Genomic DNA, 24,072 nt, shown 5'->3' on the forward strand with positions numbered 1-24,072 from the left:
TTGAAATGGAAAGTTAAAAATTAATATTTTCAAGAAAGAAAAACAGAAAAGTTGATTAAATAAAAATTATTTATGTTAAAATCAATCAGTATTTGAGAAAATCTTCTGTCTCCTTTTCATCTATTTATGTATGAGGAAATACATATTTACAGTAGCTGCCTCTCTAGTATTTGTTGAATGGCATGAAGCTTTGAACCAGCTTAAAATTTAGACTGAGACAGTTCTGCTATTTATTTTACTAGTTCAAAAACTATACTCCAATGGCAAGTCCAGAATTAAAAGTTGCAGTGTTCCTGGGGGCAGTATTCCTGTGAAAAGGGGGGGGGGAAATCAACCGACTTCTGCACTTTACAAATATTTTACATTATCTTGTTTCAATCAATGCAAATTGCTTGAGGCAGCTTTGTTGGGCTAGTTTAACAAGGGCACCACCAAGAAGAAAAATATAGGCATGATCTTCAGAAATCCAGTCAAAAATATTTTAAGGATCAGTATTTTCAGTATTTCTTCCTGTAGGAGTCCTTTTGACAGGAGTCATGTGGCGCAGAAATCAGCTGCCTTTTCTCATTTCTATCAGGGTACAAGTGATAAGGACTTTAACACAGATTAACTTCCGATAAATCCATGTTTGGGCAAGCTCTAAGTCTGGCACCAGTGGAGTCTCTCCACATTCTTTTTTCACCGTTTTAAGGAGAATTTAGCCCCTTCCTTTCCCCCTAGTTTCAGGATTTGTCAGTGTAGGTGGTTTGTCAGGTGTGACGGCCGGGCCGGGCCGGGCCGCGCCTCAGAGAAAACGCGGCCATCGCGCAGCAGCCCCGGCGCCCTCCATTTCGCGCCACAGGGAGCCCGCAAACCCCGCCGCAGCGAAAGAACCGCAGACTCTGGAGTGCTGGCCCTCCCCTGAGACGGTGGTAGGAAGGGACTGGGTGGTAATCGCCGCTTCCCCCTCGCTCAGCCAGCCCATCTGAGAGGCACTGATGGGGCGGTGCTGCCGGGGCGCTGTGGCACCGCCTTAGCCGCTGCGCTGCCGCCATTTTGCGCGGGGGTGGCGGGAAGTGCTGCTCGTGAGGCGTGAGCGACTCTCTGAAGTTCTTCTGCCTTAGTTGAAGTCTGACTGCGGGTCTTAGGGGCTCGCAGGCATAGGGAAGGGGTGCTGTGAGGTGGGGATGCTCCCTGCCTCTTCTGGGCACCTGGTCCAGAGCTGGGAGCAAGCAGTTGTGGTTTGGGCAGCATCCCTGAAAGTTAGCACCTTCACTTCGGCACCCCTGGAGAGAGCATTGAGGTGAAATACAGAGGTCTGAGGAAAGGACTGGGTTTTAGGAGGGAGGTGAAAAGCAAAGGGGCCTAAAAACAGAGCAAACCCCTTGAGGCATGCAGTGTTTGTAGTAAGTCTGTAGTAAGCTGTTTCTTCAAACACACACGTGAGGCCTTTGCTTACAGGGGTTGGGAAACGCCTCTGTGAGTGTGAATCGATGCTCTGTGCTGCTCCTGCGAAGACCCACTCATTTTTCTCACTCTGCTATGTTGAATATGCATTTTCCCTGTGCTATGATACAGCATTTAGAGTATAAAAAAGACCCTTTCATTCCTGTCCACCTTGGACACAAAGAAGCCACATTTTGGCTTCTTTCTTTTTTTTTTTTTTTCCGCTTGGATGGGGATTTTGAGGGAGGTGCCCCAGCTGACAGCCAGTAAGCACATGGACGAATGCAAAACTGCATAAAGGAATGTTTTGCCATGCATGACATCTATCATTTTTATGTATGTCATTAAGCAATTGGAATTAATGGAGCCAGTCAAAGAATAAATGATGTACAGAGAGTGGGGGCCTGAAGGACCTGGGAGATTAAATATTGTTAGTAACAAAGACTGCTCAAGGGTGGGAATTGCAAATCCAAATTATTTAAATGGAAGTTGCATAATCATATGTTGAAGATTCCCCAACTGAGGTATGAAAACCATTTCATATTAGTGTGCAGTGCTTCCAGCTCCTTAGAGCTGATGGAGTGGTGGTTATTCAGTTGGATAAACACTTAATGAAGATAATTACTACTTGAATAGCTTCAACTTGATAGTGCTCCTGACAGATGCTTTCTGCTGCCATTACTGATACCCAAGCCTGAGAACTCCAAAAAAATTACTGACATTAAAAGCATGCAAAAGCATGGTGGCAAGGTTAAACAGTTTTCTTAGATTTATTAGCATGATTTTTAAATTCTCGATTTATTAGTGTGAAACAAACAGTGGCAAAACCTAGAATCCTGTCCTGCAGGATTTTTTGGTCATAAGTAATAGGAATGGTATTTTATCAGGAGAGTTAAGGATGCAGGCAAGAGCTCTAAAAGAAAAAAAAAATCTAGAAATTAAGCATTGGCACTTACAACTAATAAGGTTGAATTGTAGTAATTTCAGTGTCACAGGTCCTTGTGCTGTCTTTTGCAGACTTCACATTTGATCTAAAAATGTTCAGCTCTGCAGACATGGTCTTTTCATTGGATAATTTATTTTATGAAAGACCAGATACAAGACAAAGGTAAATCTTTATTGTTAAATATATACATATGACTATTTTTCCAAATTTTTCTACATTCTTAATCATTTTACATAATTTTTTTTAACTCCTTTTTCTGCCTACCAATAGATATGCGAGACTAGAAGTTTCCAGGTTCATAACCCATACTTTGAATTGTTTTTCCAAGCACACTGAAGTTTGAATGATGTAGGTTTATCTTAGGGCTCTAAGGAATACGGGTTAGCAGAAGATTTGCATCTTAAATTTTCTGTCATTAAAAATCACATGAATTAAAGAATATTAATATTTTTTATCAGGAGAAAGTACTTTATTTGTGATTAGTGATTTTGAGGTAGATGTTGTGGAGGATGCTTGAAGAATGCTTTTACCTTATATTTGTGTGTTAAAAATAGGTATCTAGAAAATGAAGAGCGTAAGATTTGTTGTATTGCACCTGCTCCGGCTATTGCTGAAATGCCAACTGCCGAGGAGTTACAGGAGGAATTGGAAAAAAATGTAGCCAACACTCCTTTGGGTAAAATATCATAGAATAGAATCATAGAATCATTTAGGTTGGAAAAGACCCTTACAATCATTGAGTCCAGCCGTAAACCTAACACAGCCGAATCCCAATAAACCGTAATATTTGACAATAATTTTGAATGGCTTAACAAATAATTAGCTTGCCAGAGAATTCCTTCTCTGTCTATTAATGTGTGAAATATGAAATATTCTAGGTATGCAAATAGAGACAAAGAACATACTTTAGTTGAGTGATGGTCTGATGTATGTTTGGAGTATTAGCAGTCCCCTTTCAGCATATACAGGCTACACATTTACCGTGCAGAAGTGGGCAAGGTAAGAAGTATGATCAGAATTTCAGCTACTCCACACTGTTCCATGAAGCACCATAACACCGTGGGAAACAGCTGTAAGAGTATAATGCAACATACGGATCTGATCTGTGTCCCACCTAGGGAGTGGAGGGTTTGTATGAACCTAACTTTCTTCTTCACTCTTGGGGCTTTTTTTCAACTTGCTATTCAGGATGCCAAATTTGAATCTGGCCACTGATTGATGCTAAGTGGAATATTCCTTCCATCTAGACATTCAGGATCACCTTAAGGACATTTATTGTAAAGAATTTGGTTGCTTTATCTCTCTCAACTGGATTTCCACATTTCTTACCTGCTGTGCTGATTTATGATATTCTCTGTTTAGGAATTGTTAAGACAAAAGGGTTTTTTGCTGCTTTATGCAGCAGCAATTCCATTGAGAACTACTCATACAATAAGCTTTCTGGTGTTTGTCGAATTAGAACTGTTAGGGCTATGTCACAAACAGGGCGTTGTTGTTTTAATTTTCTAGATGGATAACACTGAAATTGGAAGGCTGCGGAATAGACCTGTTCTGTGATCTTGTTGCATTCAATTGCTCATTTCTGCTCTTGTATTCCTTTTACCGACAGTAATGCCTGTATGGTCAGCCAGATCAGGACACTGATCCTACTGAGAACTAACCCTGCAAAATGTGATAATTAACCAAGATGACTATGAAACAAGTCTGTCCTGACTTCATTACGAATTTTGACTGTTGAGATTGCAGGGTTTATCTCACAGCTGTTCATAGTGGAACTTTGAGCTTGGTCATTGTGTCAATGTTTTTAAAAGGCTGTCTTTATTCTGGGACGGGAAAAGAATTTCTATCTTACAGACTACTCTGTAGTTCTGAGGAACAGTTTTGCTCCATTACTTTGTATAGGAAGCAAAGAAAGCGACCCTATTCTTATAACTTTTAAATTGACAACAGATGCTTTGCATTTATCAGCATGAGTCAAAATATACATTAAAGTTCTTGCAATAAGATACAAGTATCAGTTCATGTAATAGATGTGTGAATTTGGCTTATTTTGTGTGGAAGATACTTAATTACTGTGAATAGGAATATGACTATTAATAGAAATAATAATTTATTCTTTTTGTAGGAGGGAGAACACATCAAAAGTTTATTCAGCAACGTAAGGGTAACACTGAGGGAGTAAATTATAAATCCTCAGCACCTTTTCATTTCGGCACAGCTTCTGAAAAAGAAGTCCTTCAGTTAAGTGTAGGAGAAAGAGAGAAAATTAGTTTTCGGCATGAAAATCTGAAAATGGTTTCATTGTTTCTCTCTTCTGACCAAGTTAAATCTAAAACAGGAACAGAGGTTTCTCAGCAACCTGGTGCAAATTTTTCACAAAATAAAATAATAAGTGATTTTCCAGAAAACAGTGATGATGAGAGTCATTCAGCATTAAGGAAAAGGTATGTGTCCAGTCAATTCTGATAATTTATCAGCTGTGAGATTCATATTATTATTTTAGATAAATTTGTTAAACTCAGAGTTTTGGATCCTTCAATTGAAGGTACTTTAACAAGGCTCCAGACACTAACTCTTTTCAGTATAAGGAAAAAAGATGTTTCCTTTTGGCAATATTATAGTACTGGCATTAAATGTGTCCTGAGCTCTGCTTCTTTTATGAGAAAAGTAAGCATGAAGTTTGTTTCTTTAATGTTAAAGAAATTGTTAGATAACAAAGGTTTTTCAAAATACTATTCTGAGTTCTTTATCCACATGGTAGTGAGCAAGAAGGCTGAGATCACTTGCTTTTCAGAGCAGAGGTCAGCCAGCCAGGAATACCTTGAGCACTTCTCCCATGATTTCAGTGCTGCCTGGGAGGGGGGGGCTTATGGCTAAAATCCTCTTCTAGGCCCAGCTCTGCCCATTTCTCAGAACCTGTATGTCTGTATTGTTTTTGATTACGCAGAGGTTGACAGTTAAATCTGCTATTGGGATTCAGAACCCATTTGGACAGGCAGTTTATTCTTTCAGGTTCTTTCTGGAAAGAAAGTCAAGTTAAAATGTATCTTGAAAGGAGTCTTCTTCAGGTAGAAGAGTGTCAGAGCAAGTACAGTTAGATGCAAACTTTTCTTGTGATTGTGTCTTACTAGTTCTGCTTCTAAAACAAACACACCTACTTTTCAAATATTAAAGAAACTGTGTAACATTGCAACAAACCAATGAAAATCCTGGATCTTTTGCAGCTTATTTAAAATGTCTGGCTACATGTGCAAAGATACAGAATTTAAAGATAATTCTATGGATGTGAAAGAAATTGACACTTACTTAAATACAAATGAAAACATGAAAGAAGCGAGAAAAGGTGGTTTATGGAGAAATAATCATCATGCTCCAGCGACTAAAGGCTCGGATTTTACTCTGGATAGGGTGAATGATGGGGACATTGCATCTCAAAATAGAATTAAAATGAAACCATTTTCTAATGCTTCTGAGATTCTGGATATGACAGGTAATTATAATTATTCTTTTTCAAGAAAAATAGTCCACTGTCTGATGTATATAATAATAATGAATATCCATGATCGGAGGTAGAGTGAGGAACATTTTCCCACCAGTTCAAGGTGAGATTATTGGCTAACTCTGATAGAAGGTATTTCAAGCTTATGAAGCCTAATTGCGTGGTTGTTCAATATGAGGTGGGTAAAAAATTCATGAAGAAAAGTTACATTTTACTTTGGCTTCAGCAAGGCTTTTGATAGAATCATAGAATGGTTGAGAAGCACTGTCTGCCCCAACACTCTGGGAGACAAGTTAAGATAATAGGAATGGATGGACAACTGCATGGGTAAAAAAATGGATGGATGGTCAGACTCAGAGGGTGGTGGTTAATGGGTCACACTCTGCCCAAAGCCTGCCACGAGTGGAGAACTGCAGGGGTCTGTCCTGGAGAGGGTTGGGAGGGATCTCATGAAGTTCAGTAGGCATGAATGCAAAGTCCTGCCCCAGGGAAGGAGGAATCCCTGGGGTTTCTCTGGGGTGGACTGTCTGGAGGCAGCTCTGCAGAAAAGTGCCTGGGGTCTGGCAAACAGCAGTAACAAAAGCCACCAGCATCCTAGGCTTTGTTAACAGGAACAAAACCAGGAGGTTGAGTGATTTTCCCCCTCTTGGCACTTTTGAGACCGCATCTAGGTACTGCATCAAGTTCTGAGCCTCTGATATAGGCAAGGCATCCTTAAACTGGAGTGAGTTCAGCAAAGGGCCACCAAGATGGTCCTTTCAAATCATGAGCTTGTGACCTCCCTGTCCTATCCTGTCAGCTCCTTCTGTCTCACCTAGACCCTGTTATAGCCTTGCAGTTACTCGCAGAACACATAGCTTGGCATCGTGGAGATATTTTTCATGGTTGAAAACAAATTTAAAAAAAAAATGGTTTTATAAGTTTACTACTTCTATTTCTTTAGGAACTACTGGAAGAAAACTGGAAAATTTGAGGGCTGTTACAGAAATACGTATCCTTGTATTTGCTGTATCTGATTTACTGATTTTATTACACTGCTTTTACATTTTCAAATTAGTGTTTAATTTGTAGCCATAGGAACTCATGCATTATACTGTAATAGTTTTGATTTATAATGTAATACTGGGAATCGAGTGATGGATAGGTGTTTACCCTTTGAACTTCCCAAGCTAGAATGAAAGTAGAGCAACTTATAGATCACTCAGTGCTAAGCAAATTTATTCTTACTTCAAGTATTCAAATTCTATCCTCAAAACTGTTCATTTTTAGAATATAAAATTTTTAGTTTGCATAATATATCAGGCCAGATTTTATATGCAAAGACACATATACACATATATTCCCATGTACTTTAAATAAAGGAAAGGTGAAATAGCATTTAGGATTATTAGGAAAAATGAATCTTATATTTTGTCCCATTTTCTCAGAAGAAAATAAACTTTATAGGTCTGTATTGCGCTGCAGTGTGCATACAGTATATTTCCATTCTTTAAGCAGATTTTACAATCATTTTCCTTCTTCTTGCCCCTGCGCTGAACCCATAACATAATTAACCATCCATCTGTATCTGTCACACTTTCTTATTTGCTTTTTTACACTGTCTTTTCAACATTTTGTTTCTAGTAACCTGTCAATTGGTGGGTTAAATATCAGGACAAGGAAATGTCTAAATGTAGGCAAATTTATGTAAATAGCTTTAAAAATTGTCATAATTTCCAAAATTAGTAAGGACTCGGTTGTTCTGATGTTGCCAGTTACAGATTGTCAATGTTCTGCATTTTGAAGATAGATCACTTCAGAGAGGTAATTTTAGAGAAGTCTTTTTAAAAAAATCTTTATTTTCTTTAGTGTATCTAATATTACTTGCCTATCTTTACCCATTTTTAATGTTTATTATTTAACTACTTTTATTTCATGTTTCCTTTCTTTTTCTTTTCCTTTTTATTTAGTCTTTTAATGTAACATCTAATCTTAATCTAACATTCTAATGTAACATCAGGTCTCAGCAGTTCATTGTTCTTGTTACTGTTGGTGTTACATCTGGCTGTGTGTACATCCTCAGCCCAATGGATGGTTACGGTTAGTCTGCTTGTGTGTCTTCAATGCAAGTCCAGACAAGGATCAACTTACTCATTTGGATTTGTAATGTAACGATACTCTATTCCTTTTACTCGTATTCTAGATAGGAATGTTGTTAATCTGAACAATACACAATATTAGCAATTGAAAATACCTTTTAAAGCACTGTCACCACTAAGAGATCGTAGGTGAGTTTCTTTGCTACTGCTGACTGGACATACAGTATTATGCTAATTAATTTATGTTACGTTACAAATATAACGTGACTATTGACACTTTAGATATGCTAACAGCAGTGCCCTGCTTGCTCTTGTATCTGGTTTGCAGTGTAGAATAAAGCTTTTGCCCCTTGCAGTTTCACATTCTGTAATTTTGTGCCACTCCATAATGCCTGAGCCAGGGAGGATATTCCTGATTATTGGTATAATCCTGAGACCTTTCAAATAGGTAGTGATTCTTTTGGTGAAGTGGAATATATGGCACACCAAGAATCTAAATAAAGCTCCTAAATCATTTAATAAGTTACTTTTGGACCATTTTTGCAAGCCTGTATCAGTGAAAGACTGTTGCATGTATTTTTAGTAGGCATTTAAATTACAAGATGTATTTTACAGTTCTAAAATGCATTTCATAGATTTTCACTCAACTGTTTTCATTTCCTTAATGCTGTCAAGCAACCCAATTTAGAAGTATTTTTAAGGACTTCCCATATTTTAACTATGCACAGTCTAAAGCTTTGGATGATGTAAGTATGACACATTAGGTGCAGCTGCAAGTTGTACTTTGTAGATAAATTTAAATGATACTTTGATAATCAAAACTTAAGTCTTTAGAAAACTGTAATGTATCTAGAACTTCTTCCTGGAATGGTTGAGCAGGGTTGTGCTTAGCTGCAAAAAGAGACCAGAAGTACCTTTAAATTTTTTTTTCTCAGTTTTAAATACATTATGTGAAGATGTGAATTACATGTGTGTTTACGCATACAGATTATTAATATTTTTTTGATTTTCACAGGAAGATTAAGAAAAGCAGAACTTTAGAGAAGTCCTTTTGTATGAGGGGTTTGTCCATGCACTTTTTATCAGCTATGATAAAAAAGGTGATCAGAGGGCTGGAGCACCTCTCCTATGATGAAAGGCTGCAAGAACTGGGCTTGTTCAGCCTGGAGAAGAGGAGGCTCCGAGGAGACCTCATTGCAGCTTTCCAGTATCTGAAGGGGGCCTGCTGGGAGAAGACTTTTTACAAGAGCCTGTAGTGATAGGACAAGGGGTAACAGGTACAAATTGAAATCAGGGAGGTTAGATATCCGGAAGATAGAAGAATTAGATATCAGGAAGAAATTCTTCACAGAGAGGGTGGTGAGGCACTGGAACAGGTTGCCCAGAGATGTTGTGGACGCCCCATCCCTGGATGTCTTCAAGGCCAGGCTGGATGTGGCTTTGAGCAACCTGGTCTAGTGGAAGGTGTCCCTGCCCATGGCAGGGGGGTTGGAACTAGATGATCTTTAAGGTCCCTTCCAACCCAAACCATTCTATGATTCTCTGATTCTATGGTCGCTCTTTATTTTGAAAGCAATCCGTTTGTGAAAGATTGTGTTAGAGGTGTTGCAGAGAAGAGGTGCAGGTTCCATCAGTCTTTAGCAGAGCACTGAAATTTTTATTCAACTCTAGGGGAAATCCCAGTGACATTCACAAACATTTCTAGGCATGTTTTTTAAGCTACTTTGGATGCTGCAAATGTTTTTGGTTTAATTTCTTATCCACTAAGTAATGTTTTATAAAAAGAAGATTTTAAGAACGTTGCGTATATAAGCAGAATAATCTTGTATTTAAGTTATATGGAGACCTGTATTTTTGGGATTTTTTTTTCATTACATTTTTAGTTTCATGCATAGATTTGGGGTATTCTTCCTTACTTCCAAATATGCGTTTATTTTCTGATGAGATTTACACATCATATGGGCCTGTAGAATAATCTTGTGTGACGCTTTGTTCCTAGAATAATGGAAAACCACAGCTGGGAATAAGGTTTCCATTCATTAAAGGTGCAGAAACACAGTTCTCAGGGCAATAGTTTTTAAAAAAAAATTTTTTTTTTGAATGGCTCATGTATTAGTACTCCTAAATATAAACTTGTCTGTAAGGTACCAGGAAGGACAAGGTTTGCTTATCACACACCATAAGACATAACATGTTGTTAAAAATTAAGAGAAATCATCATATTAAAAAGACAGTGGTCTTGTATATTTTTTTTTTCATTGGTTAAGCTTGCAAGACTCAACTTGATAGCAACTCTCTGTTTCCACAAAATAAGTTGAAAGCATTCAACTTGGTACCACTTTTCTGGTTGTTTCACAGTGAATGTTACAGAGGATTATTTAACAAAACTCAGGGAAAATTTTGTATTTATACAGCATTCACACCTCACTGATTCTTATGAGCATTGGAAAACTGGAAATGGTAGGTGAAGGTCAGAGGTAATTCTTGCAGCTCTTCAGCAGTACTGTGAGTGTCAGTCATTGCTAGTTATGTATAAATAAAGTAATAGGTGATTCCCGTTCATCCAAGTGAGCTCCTAACAGTCACAAAATAGTTTTAGACAACTAACAGCTAGAAGGAAAGGAAAAAAGATGTTTAATAGAAGAATCCATGAGGAGTTGGTAGGGAAGGAAATGAAGCTGCACAGAGCATGCTGCGATGGAGGGAGGATGGGTGGGTAGTGTTGCAGAGGAGGAAGGAGAGTAGAATCAGTCTGGTCAGAGGAAAAACAGGGAACCTGACATGGACATACCTGGCTTCGATGGTGGAGGATGTAACATGAGAGTAGAAAGGAAGGAAGCGTAGTCATACAAAACCTACGTGCGTCGTTATTGATAGGTTAACATTCTGTGCTGCTTTTTGAAATCGTATGTATTTGACAGTACTGGAATTTTGAATGCACATTGAATTAGAGAAAGAAAACAAACTGCCCTTTGAATTTGAGCACAAAATACCTTTTTCTCATGAGCATACATTTGATTGCAGTTGGATGTTGTCAGTGATTCTGTATTAACGTCATCTAAGGCTAAGATACTGTTGTTTCTCTTTGCTGCAGAATGCTAGACTTCCTTGCATAATAACCTTAGACGAACAGTATCTCATTTACATTTCTGTGGTAGATGTGTGGCAGATGATGTTCTTTCTTTTGCTGTAACTTAAAAGTTCACATATAATACAAAATTTTTTAGAGGACTGTATATATCAATGTAATAATAATTTCCTTGTGTCGTTTTCCCGTAGACAGTGCTTTTGGAATGTATGAATAGGTACCATAGATAGCTGTGTTATATTTACTACTTTGCAATTCTTTTCTAGCTTCTTTATACAGATAGGAATTTTGTGATTTGTGCTCCTACTGGCTCTGGAAAAACTGCAATGTTGGAGCTAGCTATTACCAGATTACTCATGGAATCCCCACTGCCATGGTTAAATATTAAAGTTGTTTACAGTAAGTAGACAGCTTTAAACATTTTGGTGACAGCAATAGAAAATGTCATTCTGTAAATATGGAGATCTGGAGTGAGTGCTTTAATAATACTGAAAATAAATATGTTAATAAATTGTGACCTACCTCATTCTTTTAAAAGTTGTCTCTTTTAGGGTTTGTTTATTTGTGATACCATTGTAACTATGTTAGTATTTAACAGCACCATATAATTGTAGTGTTCAGCATTGCCTATACAAATAAAAATTTAAAAATTTTGTAAAGAGTTTGTTCTCTAAGAAGGCAAGATGTACGTGAAAGGGGAAGAAGGAAGCAAAGGAAATTAAAACAAATTGCTACTGGCAGAGGCAGAAATCATGCAATATGTTTTGTATGCCTGCCTGTTGCTCTGAGAATGGATCAAATTTTCCAGTATTCACTTAACCTGGCAAGGCATTATGCTAACTGTTGCTGTCTGTCTATTAGTTCAGATGCGATAGAGCTGTTATCTTAAGGAGTTTAATCGATCTGTATAGGAACTAATGAAAATACTTGAAGATAGTCACAAAAATTATACTTTTATTCCTTCCTTCCTGGAGAATTGAGTTTATATCATGTAAATCAGATTAAATTGGTGTGTTTGTCCCAGTTTTAATTAATTCATACAGTGATATATTTGTCAGTCTCACTATTAACGGCTAATCTTTCTATTTACAAAAGTTTCAGCCTAATTATTTTTCTAAAAAATTCTGCTGTGCTTGATTTTTTACAATAAAGCTAGTGTTGATTTAGAGTTTACCGGGTATTGTAAACAGATCTTTTATAAACAGGCATGTATTATAGTTTCCGTGCCAGCAGATGAAGTTGGAGCATTTCAGTGTACGGTAATGGTTTTGATTGCCTTGGTAGAATTGATAGAAATTGGCTGGTTAGAACTTTCAGTAAGGAAGCAGTTACCTGCTGGTGGGAGTTAGGTCTGCTGACCTTGCCAAGTTCAACAAAGATGAAGAAGGAGACATGTCAGTTTTCCAAATGTTGGAACAGAGGGGTTAATCAGATCATGTACTGCTAGAGTGTGCTCTGGTACCTGGTTTGTCAGTGGCACAATGTATGTGAATTCGCTTGCAGCTGTTGTGTAAATTAGAGTTCTTTCCCAGCAGCTTTAATGAATGCGAGGGATTGGTAACTGAAATTCTGGGAGCAATCATGAACTTCTTCCATTCTTGCATAGCAAAAGATTATTACTTCTGCAATTTTGTGGTAGCTGGTAGCTTAATCAGATTTCTGGAGCTAGGGATTTCCCTTACTTTATAGGCAACTGATAGGCCTATGAGATTTTACACCTCTTTCTGAAGCAGAAACTGGTTCTTTAAATATCTTCATTTTAAGGATCACTTGTCAGTTGTCATATTCCAGTGGCTCTAACTAGCCTAGGATGTAATCATTGCGGGATCTATTTTACTACTACTGTTTTCAGATCATGTGTAGATCACTACTTCTTTCACTTAAATCACTGCATTTTCCATATAGATTACCCAGCCAATAGAGAGTTACATGTGTTGCTGGTATCAGTTCTTGTCAACCTCCATCTGCAATCGTGTAGTATGTATCCTTAGGGGGAAAAAAAAGTTACGAATAGGTTGGTTTAGGAGTCTGTTCATAGGACAAGCATCAGAACTGCTACCTGCCAGCTTAGCTGCCACCTGCTGTGTTAGCTGCTGGCTGGGCATGACCCTGACTACACTGAACTGTACATTTGGTTTGGGTAGATTTTTATTTCTCCTGGTGTTCTATCTCTTGCTCATGGATGGTTTCCCATGTATAACCCCTTTTCTCGCTGAATGCAGAGTGCTCAAAACATTCTGCACTGGAAAAAAGTTTGTATTTGTGTGATCCTCCATTCGAAAAGAGGTATTTCCTGTGGTTTATTCTGCCTGTGAGCAAACCTTTGATAACTGAATGATTGTTTCCATGTGGGATTGAGGAATAAATCAGGATTAAGAGAGGGCATAAATAACCTTAATTAAAGGGGTTTCTTTCCGATTGCTGACAGGGAGGAACTGGGGCTCAGTGCTCAACACTGATCTGTGCACATAGAATAGGATAATAAGGGTAATAAGACCACTTAAAATTTTGTGGTTCTGGGAGCAAAGTTGGAAATGAGAGAAATTAAATTCAAGAAGACATCTTAAAAATGTATGCATTTAGGATTTTTAAAATACAGTTGAATATTTGGTTTTCCTGATATAACTGATTATTTGGTGTTATTTTTAGTGGCTCCAATAAAAGCTCTATGCAGTCAGCGTTTTGATGACTGGAAAGAAAAATTTGGACCTATCGGACTCAGCTGCAAGGAACTGACAGGAGATACAGTGGTGGATGATTTGTTTGAAATACATCATGCTCACGTTATTATCACTACACCTGTAGGTTTCAATCCCAGTTCTTACAGAAATCTAGAATAAGCAGACATTAGCAGTCTACTAATTATATTGATCTAGGACTGGTCTTTTTTTTTGTTGTTGTAATAAGTAGTAGTTTTATGTTCCTTATGGTTGCCTGTATATTGCTGTGCGTACTATTAGTTCATATAAACTGTAGTTAGTAATATGATCATGTGTCAGATGAAACATACATGACATTAGCTTGAGTTAATTTAACTGATTTTATTTTAAGATTTATTGAAGTGTAGGCAGGTCTGCCTGTACTGTACTTCTGGCATATGTTGGCCTTTAAAACATCTTTCACCTTCTGTTGTTTTGTTGTGTTGTTTTCTTCTCCTAGGAAAAATGGGATAGCATGACTAGAAGGTGGAGAGACAACTCTATAGTCCAGCTTGTACGACTGTTTCTCATTGATGAGGTGAGAAAATTAAGGTTTTACATGCACTGGTTTTGTTCTTGAAGATAAAAGGAAACTTAGAAAATATAACATTTATTTAACACATGTATACATTGTAACTGGAGAAAAACTTTACAGTCTTTTAATGTTCCTAATAGGTGCATGTTATAAAGGATGAAAGCCGTGGTGCAACGTTGGAGGTTGTAGTCAGTCGGATGAAGACTGTTCAGTCTTCTCTTTGGCGACTTTCAGAGAATCATGACACTGTTCCTCCCTTGAGATTTGTAGCGGTTTCTGCAACAATCCCAAATGCTGAAGATGTAAGAGTTACATTTTAACTGTATTTTAATTAATGTAGTTGTCTTTTACAAAAATTTACCTGGAGTGATAAATTCAGATTGATAACAAAGTTGTCACTTGGACGCTGTCACCTGTGAGGTTGATGTTAGTGTAACAAATGACCTACAACTATATGGAACTATCAGCCACGTATCAACGTGCTTCAGTTTTAGATTTCTGTTTGTGTACAAATCTAAGTACAAATCACAACAGACTTGAGATTTCAGTCTGAATTATATTGATCTTGTAGAAGGCAGAACTTCACCTATGTTTTTAATGCTAAAAGCAATGTCAAATATGTTAATAGTTTACATGTGACTAAGTCTAAGTTAATTATTGTGTGATGCAGTTAGAGCAGAGCATGATTAAAAGCAGAAATTAATCTTTTTCATTCTGTTTCTTGTTTTTTTTTAAAGATTGCAGAATGGCTTTCAGATGGCAAGATGCCTGCTGTATGTCTGAAAATAGATGAGGATCAACGACCAGTGAAGCTACGCAAAATTGTTCTTGGTTTTCCTTGCAGTGACAATCAGACAGAATTCAAATTTGACTTAACTCTTAACTACAAGATAGCTAGCGTTATACAGACATACTCGGAACAAAAACCAGCACTTGTGGTACAACAGGGGGATTCTTTTAATCACACTTGAAATTGTTTCTTTCTTAAAAGTGTTGATTCAAAAATATCTATTCTTATTTATAGTTTTGTGCCACAAGAAAAGGAGTACAGCAGGCCGCTTCTGTTCTGGCAAAAGATGCTAAATTTCTACTGAGTATAGAACAGAAACAAAGGTATTTGTTAATAAGTATTTCTGTGGTTTAGTAAACCTGTTGACATCTGTGAAGAAAGCTGTTGAGCTAATACAGTTTCTAGCAGATGAGTCACTACCAAAAAACCCACGAGTTTTTTGGTAAAAAAAAACCAAACGGGTTTTTTTGGTAAATTGGCACTCTTCTTGGGAAGTTTTATTTGCTTCTCGGATTTTTACAGTACTTTCCAGAAACATTACGTTGTTTATAAAAGCTTTTTCTAAACATACAAATGTTAATTCCTACAGACCTATGAAGCCTTGTAGTGCAAAGATTAAGCATATGAATAGTTGAATTGCAAGTGGTCCTGCTAGTATTTTAAGTTAAGCCATACAAGTCTTTGCATTATCAAATCCCTTTAATAAATACAGGCCTGACCCATACTAATTATTACTTACTTCACTGTTGCCTAGTCATGGCAGCTGCAAAAGCTACTTACTGATTTTGGACCTCAAACATGGTCGTCTTTGCGTTATGTGAACATCACATCCAGATTGTAGGTTGTGACTTGGAGAGATGACTCGGCTGGAAACGCTGCATCAGCTGTCTCAAGAGTGCCAGTTTATTCCCTTTGTGAAGATGGGGAAAAAAGGGGTGGTTTAAAATATCCAAAGAATGTATATTAAAAAAGTTGTTTTAAGACTATGTCCTTTTGATAGTTTAACATGTAGCTGAAAAATAAGAACATCCTTAAAAAGCATAAATGCAGTAGAACTCTGGGAAAATATGTGAAAAATATACATGTTAAGGAATACATCTTGCAATCTTTAGTGGGGTAATTGTGTATCTAGTTTCATGTGAAGGTTTATTTTTGGATTTTAAAAACATACTTGCATCTTTGTATATTCCACTTATGTTAATGAATCTTTTTTGTGAAGTTGGGGTTTTGTTTTTTGTGTCGCATAGATTACAGAGGTCTGCAAATTCACTGAAAGATTCCAAACTGAGAGGTAAATATAACCTACTGCTACTCTGATCTGTGAATGAATACTTGCCTGAGTAAACTTAATGAAGTGATGAGATAATTATTTAATTATCAGATCTTTTAATGCACGGTGTGGCCTATCACCATGCGGGTATGGAGCTGTCTGACAGAAGAATAATTGAAGGAGCTTTTACTGTAGGAGACTTACCAGTACTTTGTAAGTAAACTAAACTTCGAGAGTCAAAATGTTGTTAATGTATCCTGAGAATACTGCAGTTTGGAAGTGGTAATATTTTATGATTCTTTAGTTTGTTTAACCTTTGGAATTACTTTATGCAATCCAGATAAAGATGTGTTTGTGTTTCACCTGCACATGTACCCTGTGAGTATACATCGTGCTGTTACTAAAGACCATAGAACTTTTCTTCTTTTCAGCATGCACGGAGGTCATTGTCCTCCCTCATCCATCCTGTGTATGTATAGGTCTGGCCATGTCCCTTTCTTTTTATACCACTGAGCCATCCTGTTGTGGTGGAGCTCTCTGCTAGTCCTTCCACAGTTTACCTCATGTTTTCTTCATTTGTGTCCTTTGCAGCAGTGGCATCCCCAAAGGTAATCTTTTACATTTATGCTTCTTAGATGGGCAGGATGCTCTTTTCAAACTCCCGTGCAAGTTGTTTTGACTGATGGGGAAGGTCCTAAGAAATAGTTCATCTGCTGTTACCTGAAATGAGAAGGTATCTGAGATGTGATGGTCTCATCTCATCCAGGCTTTTTTTTTCCAAAAAAAGGATTCAGACCCTATGGGGAATTGTCTGTGTGGTTCATGTACAACACTGGAAGATTCCTGGATTTTTTTCTTTTCTGTACAATGGTCATGACTCACTATGAAAATTTAAGGTAGATACCCTTTCTGTGATCTGGGAACCTTGCTAGATTGCTGTGTCCATAGTGTTAAAAGGTCTCTGCGTCTCTGTCATCTACTGTATTTTAGCTGCCTAGTGCACTGTGTGTGGCTTTGCTAACTGTGGTGCCGTTTCTGAAATCTCAGGAGACTGTGGTTCTACAATTGCTCTTTGGAAAGATAACTTTGAGACCCTGTGTCACAGCTGAAGCATAGTGTGAACGTACATGTGGACTACCATGAAAGAATGCAAAGTTGCTTATTGGTACTTCAGTCATTTGAAGTTTATAGTTTGTATGACTGTTTCACAAGTGGACACTAGAATACCTTTCTACAACTGAAAGAGCATGGGGCATATTCCACTTTATATGTTTGTGGCATGATGGTGTGTTCTTTGTGGTGCAGAACACACCTTTCATAGATACTTCCAAGGGGAAAATTACTTGGTCTTGAAATAGGGCATGTATACTCACAGTGTGTGTGTGTGTGTGTGTGTGTGCGTACATGTGTGTGTATACAGATGCACGCATCAGTGGACTGACACTCTGATTGCACTGGTAAGTAACCTTTGTTTGCAACTTTTTTTCTGGTTAGGACATCGTTCTTTGACAAATTTCCCAATTTGCATCCCATCACAATATGAAAAACAATAATATTCTCACAAGATGTGGTTATGCCTTTAGTTTAGATTGGATTCTTCTTTCCTGATGTACCTATAATTACTAACTTTCCTTTCAAAAAAGAATTGGAAAATTCATTAATACTTTGTTTTCCTAGTGGAATAGGTTGGAATCAATTGGCCTGTGTATCTGGCTTTCCATGTTCAATTCCTGCCAGCCCATATATTCATTGGAGAAAATGATTTAGAAAACACGAGTTTGAGATGATTTGCCACAAACTTGAATGGTGTTTGCCATGTGAGTGTGTGTATCGGTATTGTGATAATACTGGTGGTGATTCTTGTTTGGAACCCTGGATTTAAGCAATGCTAATACTAATGACTTAAAAATATGTATCTTGAAGCTGTTGATCACTACAAAGCATGATGAAGCTATAGCTGTATTCAAATATCTATCCATGAAGAAATATGAATAATGTTTCTTCAGTGGGTGTGTGTTATATTGAAGATAAACTGGATTCTGGATCATCTCCAAATCTTAAGGAATGTTTAAATAAAAAAACACCTGGGAAGTAATTTATTGAAGAATACTTGATAATAAATGAATGTTCATGATGTTACACAGAAGTTGTTATGCAAATACATGTCTGTAATTTACATCTAATTCTTTGTGGTGCAGAATGCCCACTGAGTTCATTAGAAAATGAGAGCTCTTAGGAATCAAGAGCTAGTCACTTAATTGCTGTTTGTTTAATGTCTGCCAAACATTTCAATTGTGTTCATCTTGCAATCAGTGTACTTTAATCTGATGTAGTTACTACTAGCACCTTAGCTATGGGAGTCAATCTACCTGCACATCTGGTGGTGATAAAATCCACAATGCACTATGTTGGAGGAGTGTTCCAAGAGTACAGTGAAACTGATATTCTGCAAATGATTGGGAGAGCAGGAAGACCTCAAGTAAGTTAATGTTATATGGGTGCTGTCTAAAGGCAGATCAGCAGAAACTGCTCTTGGCAAAAAAACTACAGTACCAACAATTTTACTGCAGCATTTGTTTTTTAAAGGGTTGATATTAATAGTTAAATTACTCCTGGGTAAGTTCTTAATTGAGAAAGAAGTCTTGATTGCCTTTGTGTTGTGTACTTAGAAGTACTGCTTCACTTTGCTGTGGGAAAAAAGATCTGAAGATTACATTTGGGTTACATAAGGAATGGGGATTAGAGAAAAAGTAGGAAGCTGGCACAAAAATTATAAATTGCATGATAAAAATTCTGAAATACTAAATAGTATAGAAAGAAATGTGCTTTTGTTCTCATAACATCAGAACAAGAAAACATCTAATTAAGTTACCAGCGGGTCAGAAACACTGCCTTCAAAAATGTATAATTCATTTTGCTTCCACAAGAGGTTGCTGATGCCAAGAAAGCTTGGCTAGACATTGCTTTGGTTGTAAAATGGAAGGCAGGGGTTAAAAATGGTTATTTTAATTTTACCTTTTTAAGTCTCTGAATCATTTATGGTAAACCTTATACTTAAAAGTCTTTTCATTTTTAGAAATACAGATAAAACCTAATATGGGAGATAGCATACCCCACATCTGTCTCCAGAGGCTGCATATATTAGCCATGGTGGTGTGTTGTGTACATGACGGTATTTTATCTGGATCTAAGATCTAAACTAGTATGGAAATTCCAATATTCCTAACTTTCCTAACTGATTGAGGGTTTTTTCCTAGAGATGTAATTCAGTAAGATTTTAAAAGCTATGACTCAGCATCCTAAGCCCCTTTAACTTACTGAGTCAAGGCCTAAAATATTTACCAAGATCTACCTTTCAGTATTACATACACTAATCTGATCTAAAAAATGCAAAAGTCAGGAAACTTCTCGTACAAAAACCCAATAAATTACTCTAAAAGTATTTTTTCCATTACAAAACAAAATATTCTGAGTGAGGTGGCTTGAGAGTAGATGACAAATATTATAAACAAATATTTTAAAAGGCTTGACTGTGCATTCAAGACTTTATAATGTTTGGGGATTGCCAACGCGAATTCATCAGTAAATTGCTTTCTGTGGTTGTGGTTAGAAGTCCCTTCCTTAGCTGTGGACCTTTCAAGGAGGTCAGCAGCCGTTCACATCAGTGTTGTTTCTTGACACGTCTGTTATTTGTACATTAGCACGTACAGGCTAGTGCGCTGACCTGCCTGCAGCAATGGCCGGAATCCCGAGCCTGCTCGCTACCCAGATGATATAGAACTTGCCTTTAAGTTAGTGAGGTCTTGGCATTCAACAGTCATTTCAACAAAGAATTTAAGAAAACAGTTTTAATGGTTTCCGCAGATATGTGGTGCATATTCAACTTGAATTTTTGTGCTGAGAGCTGGAGAACAGTTTTTGTTTGGGGTTTTATTTTTCAGTTTGACACTACAGCTACAGCAGTTATTATGACTCGTTGGAGTACAAGGGAGAAGTATATACAGATGTTAAATGGTGCTGATATAATAGAGAGCAGGTAACTAAGCATTTTTTATAACTGTATAGATGGTAGCAGTGTTTCATAGTTTCTGTCAAATGTGTGTTTTCAGGTGGCTTTTGGGGTGTGTTTTGCTCTATGTAGAAGAAATTCTAGGAAAATCAAATCAAGCTATTCAGAGGTTAACAGCCTCTGTTTTGTCAGCTAAAACCAGAACATCTTAAATGTAACCAAAAAAAAAAAAAAAATTTGAAGATTCCACTGGAAAACTGAAGAACTGGAAAGAGTACATACTGCAAAGACAGAAAGCAAGAATTAAACCCAGACTTGTATCTAAATTTTTAGACTATAGGAGTCTGGAAAATACCAGACCACAGAATTCACTTGATGTGAACAGAATATCAAGGGAAATACATAGGAAAGTTAAAACATTAAAGGGTAAACCAGGAAATTTTGCTCATGTAAGTTTGCTAAGGTTTAACTTTTCAAATATATTAAAAATATCAACACTGCTGTAACTTTAAATATGTTACATTGTTGATTATTTACATCATATTCTTCATTGTTTTCTATTGATTTCACTGATTAAACTGAACAGTTGACAGTAAAAAAAAAAAAAAAAACCCAAAAAAACCCAAACCAATCAAAAAAAAAAACCCACACAGAGAAAATTGTTGTGGGTTTGGGGAAGGAGGTTGTTTTGTTTTGTTCCCAAAAGATAGCTGTAGCAGTTTTTGTACTACTAATTGGTAAAATGTACTTAACTTTTTCTTTTTTGTTTGTTTCTTTTTTACTAGCTTGCACAGACATCTTGTCGAGCACTTAAATGCAGAAATAGTGCTGCATACTGTCACAAATGTCACTGTAGCTTTGGAATGGATACGGTCAACATTCCTGTACATTAGAGCCTTAAAAAATCCAACTCATTATGGTTTGTTGTTGTTTAATTGACCTAAGTTAATGACACTGGGATGTGTTAGATTTGCTACTTTCATTTTCTTATGGACTACTTTTAATAAGGGGTTGAGAGCAAGATGTGTAATATGGCCTGTAACATTTTAAGGAACAATATTATGTTGCTTTAATATAAATAATTGGGGTTTCAGCATGGTACATTTAAAAAACTATGAAGAAGCTACTTGCAGTCTCCTAATGTTCTGTTTCTTTTGATGTTAATACACTGGACCATGCATTAATGCAATATCAAGCCGTAGTGTACTTTTCAGCTCTGGATATGTAATCTGCTGACAAGGGAAAAAAAAAAGTAATACTTCGTAGTTTTTCTAAAACAAATCTTCAGCAGTGCTAATGCTGGTGTCTTCAATTTGTCTTGTCCAGAACAGCCTCTCTGTCCCCATCTCTGACCATATCTTTGTTCCTGGCCATTTGCTCTACATCTGATTATGAAGTCATTGGGCACTTGCTGGAGAAAAATTTTTTTAAGGATTTATAGATAGGACTGGAACAGCGTACTAGTTGGAGTTAAACCACGACAACCTAGTACTTGGATGATTTTTTACAATTTTTAGGTGGCCTCTTGTATTCTAAAATAGGAAAAACTCTACACGTGGAGTTGCTCACTGACATTTCTCCAACTTTTAGGACTGATGTTTTACATAGGGGAATATCTGCAGCTTTTACCTTTGCACATCTGTTCTTACAGCCACGTATTGATACTTACGTACTTACACTATGTAAGACTTCAGACTTGTTCCCAGTATAATAAATATTTACCAATTTTTCACTTTGGGGTATTTGGTCTGAGTCCCAAAAATCAGCAATAGGTTTTGATGGTAGTGATACTGAGAAGGAAGTATGTCATTGTATTAGGTTAAAAAGCCTTTTGTCTTTTCATGAAGGTTTTTCATCTGGATTGGATAAAATTGGAATTGAAGCAAAATTACAAGGTAAGTGGCTTTTAAACTTTTTTCAGTAAAATGTTACATTTTAGGGCAGGTTTATCCATATTTATTATGTACCTCTATTAATTTCAATAGATCCATTCACAGAACGAATGTAATTTACTATGTTGTGGTACTGATTTTATGTAATTATTACTTTTGAAACACTATCAGTACCTTCTCACTGGTGGAAAAGTTTTCTGTGTGTAGAGGAGAATAATTTAATGCCTTTACCTATCTCATCTTCATACACATACTCAGAAATATGAAGCAGAGGACTTTAATTTTGATAGCTTGTCATTCTTCCTAATTTTCCTTCAATTGATCTCATTTGCTTTCACTAATGTCTGTTACTATACCTTCAAAAAAGTCCTTTTCATAAATTGTCATCTTCCCTTCATCATAAATTCAGCCTTGAAAACAAAGGATGTAAAATGTAAACATCTTCAACTTGTTCAGAAACAGTTTAAAACTGCATGATTATAGCATGTTAGGCAGCAATAGTAAAGAGCAGGTGGAGAGAGTGAACGCATAATTTTTTCATGATGGATATTATTGCATTGGTAATTTAAAAAAAATACACAAATAATGTGAAAAAGGAATTTTAGAGAACACCAGGGTGTGGCAGATCTTGTCCAGTGAATTGGAGGATAGGAGCAAATTTTAAAGTCTGTGGTTTTGTACAGGTAACTCGCATTACTCATTGTATAGGTTTGCTGTTCAGACATCTGGACTGGTATGATCTGAGAATTCCACTCTCTGGCCATGACATTTTGCACTGAGGATGTACATTCTAGTGTATTGTTTGTCTGTTACCTGAAATTTGGCCCTTATGCATGGAATTACTCGTTTTGCTTAGTGGCATCAAGGGAAGACTTGCAGTCTTTTGAAGATATCTGTCCATTAAGCATTCCACACAATATCAGTCATGTGTCACATATATCGATTCAGTCTGTCCTCTTAAGAATTATTTTGCTATTTTAATTCCAAATTTAGTTTTTAAGTTTGCACATGAATAGCAAATGCATAGTGCAATAGCAAAGAAATAAGAGAATGCAAATACATATTTAAGAAATTCCAGTTGGTCTTCATGTGAGCAGTAATGTCACAATGAAGCACACAAATTTACATTTAAAAAAAAATAGCATAATGTTTTTACCTGTAATACTGTAAAAATTACTGAAAGACTACTTTTAAGAGGCTTTTCATGCTAAGACTTGAAAACCCAGTTACTGAATTATTTTTAAATACTGCTTTTTAGTTATTTACAATTCCACCAGAAAACATACAGCTGACTAAGTAGTTTGTGAACAAGTGCCTTCCTACCCAAACCATTTTATGATTCTATGATCTTTAAACACGGAAATAGCATACAACATTTTTTACATTATTTTAATGCAAGTTTTCTAGTAGATCCAAAACCAGTATATTAATAAAAGACTACTTGATGAGTTTATAAATGGGGTTCTGAAAATCTACAAATGCAGTTTTCTCCCTTCAGTGAAAGTCCTCATGCCCATCATAATTCTGTATATTTGTATACTAGACCATTTGTAGCTTAAATATCTGGAGAGGGCCTTATACACTAAAACATAGACTGCTATATGTCCTGAAATTTGTAGAGCTAATACTTGGACTCCACTTAAATATTTATTAATTTTTACACAATTGTGTAGAAAAATTTGTGATTGATGTTGGGCTTGGTGGAACTGTGCTGAGGCTGTTTGTTGTGTAACGGTTTCAAGAACCCATGCCCAGAAACACACCACTGCTTGCAGTCTCCAAATGCAAGAGACATTGACTGTGACTTGCAGATAGGAAAAACTTTTCTTACCAGGAAGAAA

General features: G+C 36.8%; 1 protein-coding gene across 1 annotated transcript in view; it reads left to right on the plus strand.

Moving 5' to 3' along the window:
* The first annotated feature begins 2,462 nt into the window (after positions 1 to 2,462).
* The window catches only part of HFM1 (HFM1, ATP-dependent DNA helicase homolog (S. cerevisiae)), a 38,990-nt gene continuing 17,380 nt past the window's right edge, over positions 2,463 to 24,072 (plus strand). Inside the window, exons 1-18 of the mRNA XM_010151142.1 lie at positions 2,463 to 2,533; positions 2,926 to 3,047; positions 4,497 to 4,815; positions 5,596 to 5,861; positions 6,814 to 6,861; positions 8,624 to 8,694; positions 11,303 to 11,435; positions 13,686 to 13,837; positions 14,196 to 14,273; positions 14,411 to 14,572; positions 15,008 to 15,208; positions 15,295 to 15,383; positions 16,308 to 16,351; positions 16,442 to 16,543; positions 18,664 to 18,809; positions 20,272 to 20,366; positions 21,125 to 21,258; positions 22,187 to 22,234. Coding sequence (XP_010149444.1) covers positions 2,463 to 2,533; positions 2,926 to 3,047; positions 4,497 to 4,815; positions 5,596 to 5,861; positions 6,814 to 6,861; positions 8,624 to 8,694; positions 11,303 to 11,435; positions 13,686 to 13,837; positions 14,196 to 14,273; positions 14,411 to 14,572; positions 15,008 to 15,208; positions 15,295 to 15,383; positions 16,308 to 16,351; positions 16,442 to 16,543; positions 18,664 to 18,809; positions 20,272 to 20,366; positions 21,125 to 21,258; positions 22,187 to 22,234 — 2,281 coding nt within the window. The remainder of the gene's footprint in view (positions 2,534 to 2,925; positions 3,048 to 4,496; positions 4,816 to 5,595; positions 5,862 to 6,813; positions 6,862 to 8,623; positions 8,695 to 11,302; positions 11,436 to 13,685; positions 13,838 to 14,195; positions 14,274 to 14,410; positions 14,573 to 15,007; positions 15,209 to 15,294; positions 15,384 to 16,307; positions 16,352 to 16,441; positions 16,544 to 18,663; positions 18,810 to 20,271; positions 20,367 to 21,124; positions 21,259 to 22,186; positions 22,235 to 24,072) is intronic.

This window comes from Eurypyga helias, unplaced genomic scaffold, assembly GCF_000690775.1.
Source record: "Eurypyga helias isolate BGI_N326 unplaced genomic scaffold, ASM69077v1 scaffold30924, whole genome shotgun sequence".
In the NCBI taxonomy this organism is placed as follows: Eukaryota; Metazoa; Chordata; class Aves; order Eurypygiformes; family Eurypygidae; genus Eurypyga; species Eurypyga helias.